This window comes from Oreochromis niloticus, linkage group LG15 (assembly GCF_001858045.2).
Source record: "Oreochromis niloticus isolate F11D_XX linkage group LG15, O_niloticus_UMD_NMBU, whole genome shotgun sequence".
Lineage (NCBI taxonomy): Eukaryota > Metazoa > Chordata > Actinopteri > Cichliformes > Cichlidae > Oreochromis > Oreochromis niloticus.
In genome coordinates, this window is record NC_031980.2 from 18435596 (window position 1) to 18448087 (window position 12492).

The 12492-nt window shown below is 38.6% G+C and overlaps 1 protein-coding gene across 1 annotated transcript; it reads left to right on the forward strand.

Annotated features, from left to right (window-relative positions):
* The first annotated feature begins 276 nt into the window (after positions 1-276).
* fam89a (family with sequence similarity 89 member A) lies at positions 277-8765 on the forward strand. The gene is made up of 2 exons (XM_003456626.5): positions 277-722; positions 2603-8765. Exons 1-2 carry the CDS (start codon positions 474-476, stop codon positions 2894-2896), a joined length of 543 nt encoding a protein of 180 aa, XP_003456674.1. The 5' UTR covers positions 277-473; the 3' UTR covers positions 2897-8765.
* The last annotated feature ends 3727 nt before the right edge of the window (positions 8766-12492 follow it).

The following is a 12492-nucleotide window of genomic DNA, read 5'->3' on the forward strand; positions in this document are numbered from 1 at the left end:
CTAAAGGTTACCCCTAGAATGGACTGGCGACCTGTCTGTCACCCAGTGACAGCTGGTATGGGTTCCAGCCCTTCTGCAACCCTGAATTGGATAAGCCATCAAGAAGGTGGATGGATATTACAAGGCAAAGTTTTCACGCGTCTTCTTATCATATTACGGGCAGAAAAAAGCCAGTATGCTTTAGCAATTATTGTTTCTGTTATTTTTGTTTTTCTCTCTTCCCACGTTCATCGCACTTTTTTTTTTAGCAGGTGTGCTTTTATTTTGACGATCATACCGGAATTCCAGCGGCTTCACTCGGGATAACTGAACGTGGCGTCGTTGGCTGCCCTGGGGTGAGAAAAGCACGGCTGTTGCTCGGTTTGTTCAGTGTGGGAGACTGCTGTGCGATAACAGTGTTTGTGGCGTCTTTGAACTGAAAAAAACAGGACTTTATAGACACTAGCTCTCCCCGCTTCGTAACACATAAGACGATGAATGGTAAGTCAACGAACGGCACGCTGGGGGGAATGGCCTGCATCGAGGGTCTGCCGCCGCTGCCGAAGAGCCTGAGCGGGTTGCTGAACTCAAGCGGTGGCTCCTGGAGAGAAATGGAGAGGATGTACGTGAAGAAAACCATGATCCAGGACGACCTGAGCCGAGGCAGGAACAATGCCGATAACCTGCTGGCCAACAAGCCGGCCAACCTCGATGCAGCTCTGGCTCTGCTGCGAAAAGAGATGGTAACATTTTCAGTGTTTTCCTTTATTTGTCGACAGGAAAGTGGTCCGTTTTTCACTGCTGGTTTAATCCTAGCACGATTTACATTCACAACCATTCAACCAAAATCCCTAAAGAAACTGTATAAGTTTACTTTTTTCGGCTTTTGGACAAACTTGTGTGCATTTTAGCTGAAAAATTAAGACTTTTGAAAACAATAGTCTTTTGATTGATTCGGCATACAAATTTAACCCGTGCTGCATTATATAAATAAATTATGAAGTTAAAAATATTGATTTTGATTTTCGCTATAGTATGTCCTGTCTGTTTGGGATTTTTGTTTAATGAACATACAAATTATGATCACTGTCCATTGTTATCACTTCTGTTAAGTGTGTTTTCTCCTTGCTCTGTTTATTAAAGACTCGCTAGTTAATTAACCTCACATGCCACCCAACCACCTAGAAGCAGTTGAGGATAAAAACGAGATTTTTTTTTAATGGACTCTGGTGTTAATAACAGCCTATATAAGAAGAAGGAAAAAAGGGGATCAGGAACAGCTTTGCATTGGATGAGACAAATTAAGCCATTAGGCTTGTGCTGATTTGGATTCTAAGCTCATTTTAATACCTTTTAGCTTCAGTATAAAAGTTTCTATTGTGACATACAGAAACCAACACAAAATCCTTCAGTGAACTAATACCTGCTATTACATTTGCAGAGATGTAATCAGAGTGAAACACTTACTACACACTCTTTTACACTCCCTTGCCAGCAGCAAGGATTTTCATACCATGACCAGACCAGATTTCATTATTGAGGTAGATTCCCAGCAATCCTGGTTAATGCTTAACAATAGCTTGTTTTCTTATATGAAGTCACGTAGCTGAAAGAGGTTAAACTGCTGCTGAAACTCTAGGCATTTGGATTTTTTTTTTTTTTTTTTTTAAACAGGCTTTCCTAAATCCCACTGAGTCTTTATGTCCTTTAGCCTTGGCAGAGCTAACTTCAGCCTTATTGCTTTGCTGCTGTTAATGTATTACTGTGGGTTTGTTGTAGTTAATAAGTTGTAAGTGTCCTATATTTTTAAAGACTCTAAGCCTGTCCTTGTGCAGTTTTAAAGAGCACAGTGTTGGTGTACGTTTTAGCTGCCTGTGATTTGCTTGACCACTGATTGTGTGGTGACTCTGACTTCAAACTGCACTGTCAGCTGTGAGGTCAGCAGCAAAAATGCCCTTTACACACCATCATCGTGGCCTTGACACACCAATGTCACAGAGTCAGCTGAGGCCAAAGGCGAGGATTATTTTTATTACTTTGTTCTTCTTCTTTTTTTCTTTGTTAGAGGTTGAATTCAGTGACTGTTTTGGTATTTTACTTGAATAATTCCTTTACAGTCACTCTTTTGTTGCTTGTCTTTCTGTTTATGTACTAAACGGTTGAGAAATAAATCAGATTTTCACTAATGCCAAGTTATTAAGGTGATTTGCCAGATAGATGTTTTTGGAGCTAAAACAATGAATTCATTCATCTATATTTAAAAAATAAATTATGCCGGTAAAAGCCCCACAGGCCCATTTAATGATAAAATGGGCCTGTGGGAACCTTGGAAGATTTACTTCTTATAGAAAATGAAAGCGGAGCCGCTTGTAGCTGTTTGTGTTCATGTCAAGTGATTATAATCCCAGTTTATTAGACAAAATGACACGTTTAAAAATTTGTAGAAAGTTATCTCCGGGTTTCTTAATTATTAAATTGTGAACAATTTAAAAAGGCAACAAGCTGCTGAAAAATAATCTTATGAGTTAGCTGCAGCTGTACTTCCCCGGGTTTTTTTTTTTTTTTTTTTTGTAACTCTGGGGAAAAAATGCATTTATGCTAATCCCTATACTGCCCCCTGCAGGTGGGTTTGCGTCAGCAGGACATGTCCCTGCTGTGCCAACTGTGGTCGCTCCACGAGTCCATCCAGGAGTACAAGGGAAGCTGCCAGGACCTGAGCGCAGCCTCCAGCCTCAGCATGATGGAGAATGGCTACTTTGACGAGGATGACGAGTATTACCCGGAGCCTGGTTCCACTCCCACCGGGGAACAGCCGGATGGAGACATTGGAGACGGGATGGCAACAATGGGGGCAGCCAAGAATGGGAGCGGCAGTGGCAAAGAGGACAGCTGGGACTCCTTTCGCGTTAACATCTGAGGCCTTGTTGTCAGCATTTTTCTCAGTGTGGATGCATATTTTTGGGTTGACAGACTGGATTAGTCTGGAGGAGAAACCTTTTTGGCCTCCAGGGAGGGAGTGGCTGGTGAGAGACAACAGACTATGGCGTCTCATGGAACTGTAAAGCTCCAGCTACCTTAAACACCTCCTCAGGTCAAACATCCACCTGCTTGTGTTGCAGAACGTTGTTTTTGCAGCGTGACCAGGAGCTTCATCAAACTGCAGATCTGAGCGATCAGATATTTTGAGAAGTTACTCTCTTAACAACCTCTGAAACACTCAGGGGTTGGGATCAATTGTATCCAGCGACTCGATATAGTCAAAATTCGGCAATATATATACACATACACACTTTTTTTGTAAACAGCTTTATTGCTGCTTCTATGTCAGTTTGTTTTGTTAGACAGTCAATTTCTTTTTGGCTGAACTTTTTTTTTTTTTAAATTTACATATACAAAAATATATGAACAAAGTTTTATTATTTATTATATAATATAAATAACAAAATATTTGCTTTCCCATTTACTCTCTATCGACGTTTTCTACTGCACCGCTCCTCAGCATTTACAGGTTGGAAAGAATCCCAGAAATCCAGAGCTTTGCAATCAGCATTGGTGCAAAAAAAAATGACTGACTCTGTGGACATATTAATGGAGACAATGTGTGTGTTTCTTCTAAGTGGTGAAATCATTAATTTACATAAACCCTTGGGGTCCAACCAGAAGTGGTCAGACTTCAGGAATGAAGAAAGAGATGAGGTCCTCATATCCAGTGAGTTTGTGTGCAGGTATGAGGTCTTCACCTCACCTGGCACCTTTAGGTGGAGCAGATATCTGCTCAGGAAATGTGAAATCTTCAGAATGCTGGAAACCGTTTTAATTGTTTGCAGAGGTGAAAAACCCCAAGCCCAGTGTGCTGTGTTGCAGATATAGTGCTTCAGCACTTTACAGGCATATCAAACATGTCTCTGTTCTCAGACTTTGTAGTGTTCAGGACACATCTGCCTGAATCTAACTCTCTGCTTTAGTATTAGCTATCTTTAAGATACATTTACTTAAAGATCAAAACAGAACTCAGTTTATTTCTGGATCTTGGTTTTATTGTATTTATCAATTTAAGTGGGAGTCTATATCTTCCAGATACACCCCACCCCCATCATCAAGGGTTGGCTGGTTCAAACACTGAACATTCGGATATTAGTTTCTTGAGGGCAGTATTAACATGAATAGAAATGCAAAGACTACTTAAGTTGAAACAAGAATTATTCTTCAAAAGATTAGAATAATAGAATTATTCTATTATGGATGATAATAAGCATTAAAAGAAATTATGACGCCACATTCACATAACCAGCTTTGTGAACTGCGAGGCTTCATTAAATAAATAAATATGGCCAAGACTTGAGCTGTGATCTGGTAGCTGGAACATTTGTCATCATGAAAAAAATCTACACATTTTCTCAGTTTTTCATGGTGCAGTTTGTTTTTAGACACATTCTTTTTAAATGGGACCTATTGTGCTGTATCAACTCCATGCTAGCTTTGCATGATTCACAGTTTAGAGTAATCTTTCTTTGTCTTATATTGGGCTGTGGTGCAACTCCCCTGTTCATCTTTTTTTTTTTTTTTTTTTTAAAAAAGCAAGTTTTATTGCCTCTCTTCTGATTGGCTGCCCCTCACAGACAGAAGGTTTGAACAGCAACCAGAGCTGCATGTCTGACATGACCGCATTGTCATCATAAAGATCCAAGAGTTAAAAAAAAAAAAGCAAAGCCTTGCCCTTCATGGGGATTTCTTACTGACCTCCTTTTTTATTTATTTATTTTGTTCCTTTTGGATACATTTTTGCATAATAGGTCCCTTTTAACTTTCTCTGGTCCCTGCGGCCTTCAATATCACCCACAGTGTAAATAAACATCTGTAGCTCTAAACCTAGTAGCAACTATCAAATGAAAACCCGGTGCTTTATACTCTTATGCATCGAGATCTTAACCAATCTCATTTTAGCGTCATGTGCTCTGTTGAGTGTGACAGATGCCCGTGCAGAGTTAAGCTTATTTTTAAGTCATTTTTGAGGAATATAAATGGCATTATATCAGCATTTGGTCATCTTTGCATACGTTATAGGGGCTCTTTAACGATCTCTGCTTCCATTACAATATGACGGTGGTCATTAATAAGATTGTAACAAAAAAAAGTGCTTTTGTTTTTGCTTTGGTTGGTTTTTTTAATCAGAAGAACTCGCCTTCATTGCCTCATCTATAATAAAAAAAACTAAGTTAAAATTCCTTCAATCTAAAATCTAAACAAAATCTAAAATCTTGACTGTTTAAGACTTTTGGATGTGAAAATCCTCTTACTAAACACATGAATGGTCTACTCAGGCTTCCTAAGTATCTAAACTCTGCAGCAAAGGTCTCAGCTCAGCCTGTAGCATACTGTAGCCACAGACACAGTACAGCAGCTGTGCTGTCAATCATAAATTGAGTTTCTGAACTCACCATCACTTTGAGAAGATGTAGAGCAGGGGTCCCAATCCCAGTCCACGAGGGCCGGTGTCCCTGCAGGTTTTAGATGTGTCCTTGATCCATCACAGCTGATTTAAATGGCTAAATTACCTCCTCAACATGTCTTGAAGTTCTCCAGAGGCCTGGTAATGAACTAATCATGTGATTCAGGTGTGTTGACCCAGGGTGAGATCTAAAACCTGCAGGGACACCGGCCCTCGTGGATTGAGATTGGGGACCCCTGAATTAGAGGGTTCATCTTTGCACAAATGTGCTCATATTTCGTCACATGTCTGTACCTCGGTCCGCTATTTGAACACAAACCAAAGACAGTACGCCACTCAGCATTGTATTTGGTTGAAGTTGCTGATGTAGGCGGGATCTGGCTATGTTGAACTTAAAACTTAAAATCTGGTGTCTTGACAAATGTCTTTAGGAGTTTTTTGGAGCTGATGAATGAAGGACATTTGGTTCGCTTTTTGAACAGTTGGCCGCCTTCTTCCCCACTCAAAAACCAGTGGGTTTTTTCAGTTGACTGAATTAAAATGTCACCGACCAGTGAAAGTCTAGAGGATTCATTTATGACAAGTATCTGACGAGTCAGATGTGTCGCAATAACGTGGATATGAAACCATTTTTCCACAAGCGCAGTAACCCTTGATCTTCTAACTTCTCTCTAAAATCTGTCGACATCAATAGTCTGACATTTTGGGAAAATGTTTGTCACATACTTCATCTGTTAAACATAAGGTCAAACCAGCACAATCACCAGATGGGGAAGTAGCTAGCATTACTATGTCTTACTGCCTTCATTTCCCAGACATGGATTAAGCTAAGATAGACCATAAACTTTTTCCACTGAAGGTCTTCCTTGGATTTAGTCTGGGAGGAGGTTTAATCCATGTTGGAGAGTAACAAAATCCACTGGCAAGCACTTTTAAAGTTGCCACTTTGACATAGTTTTGCTGTTATCCATATAATAAGAAACACATGAAGACGGGTTTAGGAAAAGAGAATCCCCAAAATGTCAAACGGTTCTTTTACAACTCTGATGATGTCTTAACCTCCGAACACCCAAGCTCTTGCTTGAGATTTTAATTTCTTCAGGCTATTTCAGATTATTGGGACCGGGTGAGTAAAGTAATTTTAAACATTACCATCACATGGGGACACCAAGTGAACAATGGTTGATTGTTTATTGAGCAGGATGAAGTTTGGGGTGCAGAAAAGCTAAACTCTGTTTTGCCTCTTCCATATGTACCTACTCACTTTTATTCTGAACCTTTCCATAATGCATCTGCAACTTTCTGACTAGTCTTATTATTTAACAGAATCCATTGACTTTGGTTCCAGTGTTCTGATAAGTTGGAATGATTGTTCTGTTTCTCTCTGTTGCTTTTTATGATCCACATTTAGTGAAACTTAACTTTGTCTGTGAAGTACACCTGTATGCGACTGCTGCCAACATTTCTAGTCGGATTACACATTTAGGGTCAGGTGAAGCACCTGTTTTACTACTGCAGTCTACTGCTAATCTGAAGCCGAAAGCACGTTTGATTAAACAGTTTTAAACCGCTGACGTTTAAGACACGAGTCACATCTTGATCCCAGGTTTTCTATTGGATGTCTACACAATTAGTGCCTTTTATAAGATGTTCAAGATGGGAATGAACATATACCATAAGTCATTTGAATTGCTTGGCCTGTATTTTGGTTTTTAAAGCTGCTACATGTGGAATTTGAAACATAATGACTTTAGCAATCGCTCAAAACTCATTCTGAAGCTGCGCCAGAAATAAATTAATGTCATGCTGACAATGTCGCTCTCCTCCAACTCCAAAGAGTCCCTAATTTGGATCAGCTTTTTTCACACTCTGTTGTTAATTATACTCTTCTCTGTCAAAAGATTGTTTGGAATTTTATTGGCAGGGATGCAGCTGTTGGGAACGGTGTACTGCTGACACCCTCTGAAATTTGAGTTGCTTTAGCTAAAGTAAGACATCTCTCTTCCTGTTTTGGTTGATGCTTTGAAGAAATTGTCCGCCTCAAAATAAAAGGACCCTAACGTATGGCGGTTATTTCTTCAAAATACAACTTTAAAGTACACGTAGCAGTTTTACCTTCAATAACTTGTATCAGCCTTAAAGTCAGCCGAGGCATTTGCAAACCGAACTAGGTGGTGCACTCCTCACTTGTTCTTCAAGTCTGTTTTTTGCACTTGTTTGTGCCTGTTGCTGTGTTAAATACCCCAAACTACGACTACCTGACCCTCTGAGTTTGTCACTACTACACAGGTGCGTGGTGCTCTTTGTACGCTTACACTATTGTAGCTTAACCCAGCACAAGAGAGCTAAGAAGAAGCTTTAAATTGAACACCAGCAAGTTGTACTTAATATTGTACCGTTGCCACGTGTGTTGCCTGTTCTGTACACTAAAATATGCCCCTTTTTCACATGATTATTGGATGTGTAACATGGAGATTTCATCTCAGGGTAAACTTTAAAAAAAAAAAAAAAAAAGTTGTTTTTTTGGGTGGTTTTGACTCTTGACAAAATAGCATACTTCCCTTAAACAATGGCTCTCAAACTAAAGGTAAACAATGCTATGTCACACCCACTTACAGTGAGTCATAATTATGATTCAATGGTTTGGTGAAGTCTCATAATCAAAGGGCAAACTTTGCACCAACTTCGAACAATCAGGAGGCGAAGATGCCAAGTGCAAAACAACCACAAAAGCTTGACATAGTTTGACTTAAGTGCGGATTACTGCTGCAATCACAGTCACGCCTGAGCGTTCACACCCATGCTGTAGTGGTTGTGAAAAGCGTTTTGGAAACCCTAGTGAGGGTTGTGGCACTTGAATGGAGAATAACTTGAACATTACTTCCAACGAGGAAAAAAAAAATATAGCTGAAGGTGTGTAATGTGTGTGCACCTTTTCTGCAGCTGACCAAATCTGACCTGTGTCCAAACCTGGGTTTGAAAACGTGATTGAGCCAAGACAGTTCATTATTTTACAAGTGACATGTTTATCAGTAGGCTTGAGTATGCAGATGTAACCTATTGAGGAAATCACAGAAGTAAATGCAATTTCATTCGTGTTTGTACTTTATATCTCTTATCGTAATCGTTCGTTAACTTGCTTTAGTGAAAGGAAGGATTTTATGTATTGTTTTTTTGAATAAGTAACATTCGGAGAACATGTGAAGGCTGTGTTGCCGCCATCGATCATTCCTCCTGTTCTCTTATCCATGAATGACCATACTGCTGTTTGTTTGGACAGTACTCTCATCATAGTTATTATACTGTTATGAATTTAATAAAGCGGTTCTGTACTTTTCAGGTTTTTGGAGTGATGTTTCTTATGAGGGAAATATTGATCATGCCTTCATACTTCTAAATTAAACTGACATGAATAGCAGATCCACAGTTAAAGCACAATTATGTTTTAGTAGAATTTAATTTGATATTTTGGGGTGATATGGGAGCTATGGGTATATTAATGATGCAGATTGTACCAGATCCAATGACATCCTCTCCAGGTGTTTCTGAGATAAAGCATTCATAAGGATTGGGAAAGTGAGCTTATAGGAACCACGTCCTTTGTTCCATGACACAAGTGGGTGTAGATATTATGCTGTTGGTTGTGTTTTCCAAAGACATGCAGCTTGAGGGGATAGGTTAATTGGATAATCCAAATTGTCACTAGGTGTGAATGTGAGCGTGAATGGTTGTCTGTCCCTGTGTGTTAGCCCTGCGACAGACTGGCGACCTGTCCAGGGTGTACCCCACCTCTCGCCCTATGACAGCTGGGATAGGCTCCAGCGCCCCCCGCGACCCTGGAAAGGATAAGCGGAAGCGAATGGATGGATGGATGGTTGTTTTCTATCGATCTCTATTTTCATGTTATAACTGAAAAACATCTGGAGAGCATTTCATTACATCTGGAATAAACGTTCACTTGGACACAAAAATCAACAGGTTAGGTTCATCGAAGGTTAAGCTCACCAGCTCACTCTCTCATTCTTAAGTTATTTCCCAGGCCCATCTAGAGGGATTTATGTATATTTTTTTAACATCCAGCTCAAAAGTTAATTTGGACTTGGGGCTGAACTGATTAGATTTTGGTCATCAAATTTTACTGTGACCTCACTCCCGAGTGCAGCTGTAGAGATTTTCAGTAAATTTGCCACAAATGATTTTAGAAGTAAAGGTTCAAATATTTCACCTTCTTAATGTACTTACTTAGATACTTTCATGTATGTAAAATTTAATGTTCTAATGAGATTTTTGCTCATTTTTCAAACCCGTAACTCAGGAGCAGAAGGAGGATTGTGACCATATTTCATAATTGGTATAGTTCACTGAATTGGTAACACTAACCTTCACATTATACATTTCATTTGTGCAGACTGGCTGGCAGACGCCTGTAATGTGATCATTCTGGTTTGAGCAGAGTAGCCAGCAGCTCTGTGGGGCTGCAGATGCTTTGAGTAAAATGCAAATGTCAGCATGCTGACAACAGCAATGCTAAATCTCTCTTATCTAGCATAGTATTTTAATACACTATCACTCAGTATAAAGCCCTAAGCACACTGCACAGGTGACGTTGTTGAGGTTGTATTTAGAGTAAAATTTAGAGTATGTATTAAATTTTGTGGTGATACTTTTGTTATTTTTATATTTTTATTTATTTTTTTTGCTTCAAAACATAAATTGTGCTGGTGAAGCATTTAATGTGCTTATGTGTGCACAAATACAGGCCTGCATCAGGAGATTTTCTGGATAGCAATTCATTTCAAGCTTGGTTGTCTTGTACTGCCATCATCCTAGGCTAGGAAACATCCTGTGGTACCCTCGAACATATGTTCCAAATACTGCTCTAACCTAAAAACTTTAATCCACTTGTGGCACGACTGGATAAGTAAGTTGCTTGGTCTTTAATTATTATCTCAATCTGTTTTGAAGTTGTTGAGACGTTTCACTTTCGATCAGTGTTACTGGCAAACTAACAACTAATCATGTAGGTATGCCACAAACAGGCTAAAAAAATAAAACATTTACATTTGCACTATTTACACCCAAAATCTTAAAAAAAAAAAAAAATCCAACTAATACTCTAGAAGAAACAGCTCTTTCACACCAAACTGCACTTCCTTGCCATCTCCCTGCTGCCCTACTTATTTCTCGTTCTCAGTGCATCTCACTCTGACCTGCATTTAAATGCACCAATCTGCATTTTGGTCTAGAGTAGCTGCCATGCCTGTGCAGTTCCAGTGTAATTGATCATTACTGCAGCAGGATGTGGTGGCTTTGATGTAGCAGCTTCTCCTGCTGGGAGGTTGGGATGAATTACTGATGATGATAACACTGTTTATATTTTCATACTCAGAGTCTCTATGTAAATTCTCACAAACCTCCCTGAGAGACTTAAGAAATGGGTCATGCAACAATATATCGGTTTCATACAGCATGTGCACCATTTTCTTCCCCGTTGCCTGTTATCACAGTTGCTGTGTATTTGCCCAGTGTGGTGTTTATATAGAAATCACATGATCTGACAAATCTGATGGCTACTTTTTAAAAAGTGGACTCTAGATTTTAAGACATTATTTCAAACATGTTAGAATAATACAATTAAAACACAAAGAAAATAATGATCAAAGTAAATTACTTGATGTGTTCACAAAGGAGTACAAACAAGCATATGCTTATTTAATCCTACCCTATTCTGCACTCGGTAATCACTTTACTTCCTGTTTGTATCCTGCTCTATGAAAAATCCTACATTTATTTGATTTTATAAACCCAGATATATGTATTTACAGATATATACAGATGTACACACTTCTTCAGTTCATCACTCAGTCTGTTTCGCAGCTTCACTCCACATAGAGAGATCAAAAACTTTTTATTACATACGAACACAGAGATGTTTTAAATATAACGCCCCCCTCAAATATTATCCACCATCCCTGTAAAAAAAAGTTTGGGATATTTTGAGGAACTAAGTAAGTAGGAAGTAAGTAGTTTATTGTTTTATACAGAATTTGTACATTGTGAAAATGAACCACACTGGTGAATTTTATTGTTTTGGATTTTAAGAGTAGTGTTATAGATAATCCATGATATTTTGTAACCAGTATTATGGATCATCCTTCGGGTCCTTTTTTGCAATATAAATAATTATGCTAGAGGTATTTATAAATATTGCTCCAAACCTCTAAACAGTCATCTAAATATGGTGTAACCAGTGAGCAGTAGAGATTGTAGAGATTTTTTGCAGTATTGAAATGCTTCTCAAAACCTCACTGAGATTTCCGACTTCACCTGTTATCACATCAAGAAACTTATTTTCGCGAACTCTTCTGTGTCCACCCCATGTTTTGTGAATCTAGAATGGTGTATTCCTTTTACAATTCAAAAATATCAGAATTTTACTTTTACTTACTTTACTTTTACTTTACTTTTTTGTTTTTTTGTGCTGTCAAACCACTTTAGTACTTTGCACATTTTCTTTAAATTTGCCCGGTGTCCCCCAGGTGTCTGTACTGGGGCCAAATCTTTTTATAATTTATGTAAAAGATATTTGTCAGCATCGGCTATATTAAAAGGATTTTTTTTTTCCAGATCGTTCTTGTATGTTCTTAGGGAAATTTAAAGGAGCTACTAAAAAGTGATAAACTATTTAAACAGTGCATTTGACCAACAAGTGATCATTTTTAGACACTTGTATTTGCCTCGATGTTTTCCATTTTTATTCTCCAAAAAGAAATACTTTACTTTTCTCAACACTGTCCTAAACTAAGCATTGAAGTACATTTTACTCAGTCACCCAGCATTACAAGAAAATGGGTCATAAAATCAAACTGATTTACATCTGAGTGCATTAAAGAATGACAATCCTGTACATTAGAAATCATATTTTTTTTTTTTTTTAGAAAAACATGAAATTTATGACAAATTTCAGTCAGGTTTCCGTAAAAGTCACTCAACAGAAACCGCATTACTTAAAGTCTCCAGTGACATTATGATGTCAGCTGACTCTGGAGCATCCTCAGTCATGG

What these genes read in the sequence shown, in the direction of transcription:
- fam89a (XM_003456626.5), top strand. Translation starts at nt 474, where the DNA reads ATGAATGGTAAGTCAACGAACGGCACGCTGGGGGGAATGGCCTGCATC. An exon ending in CTCTGCTGCGAAAAGAGATG is followed by an intron (nt 723 to 2,602) that starts GTAACATTTTCA and finishes TGCCCCCTGCAG; the next exon opens with GTGGGTTTGCGTCAGCAGGA.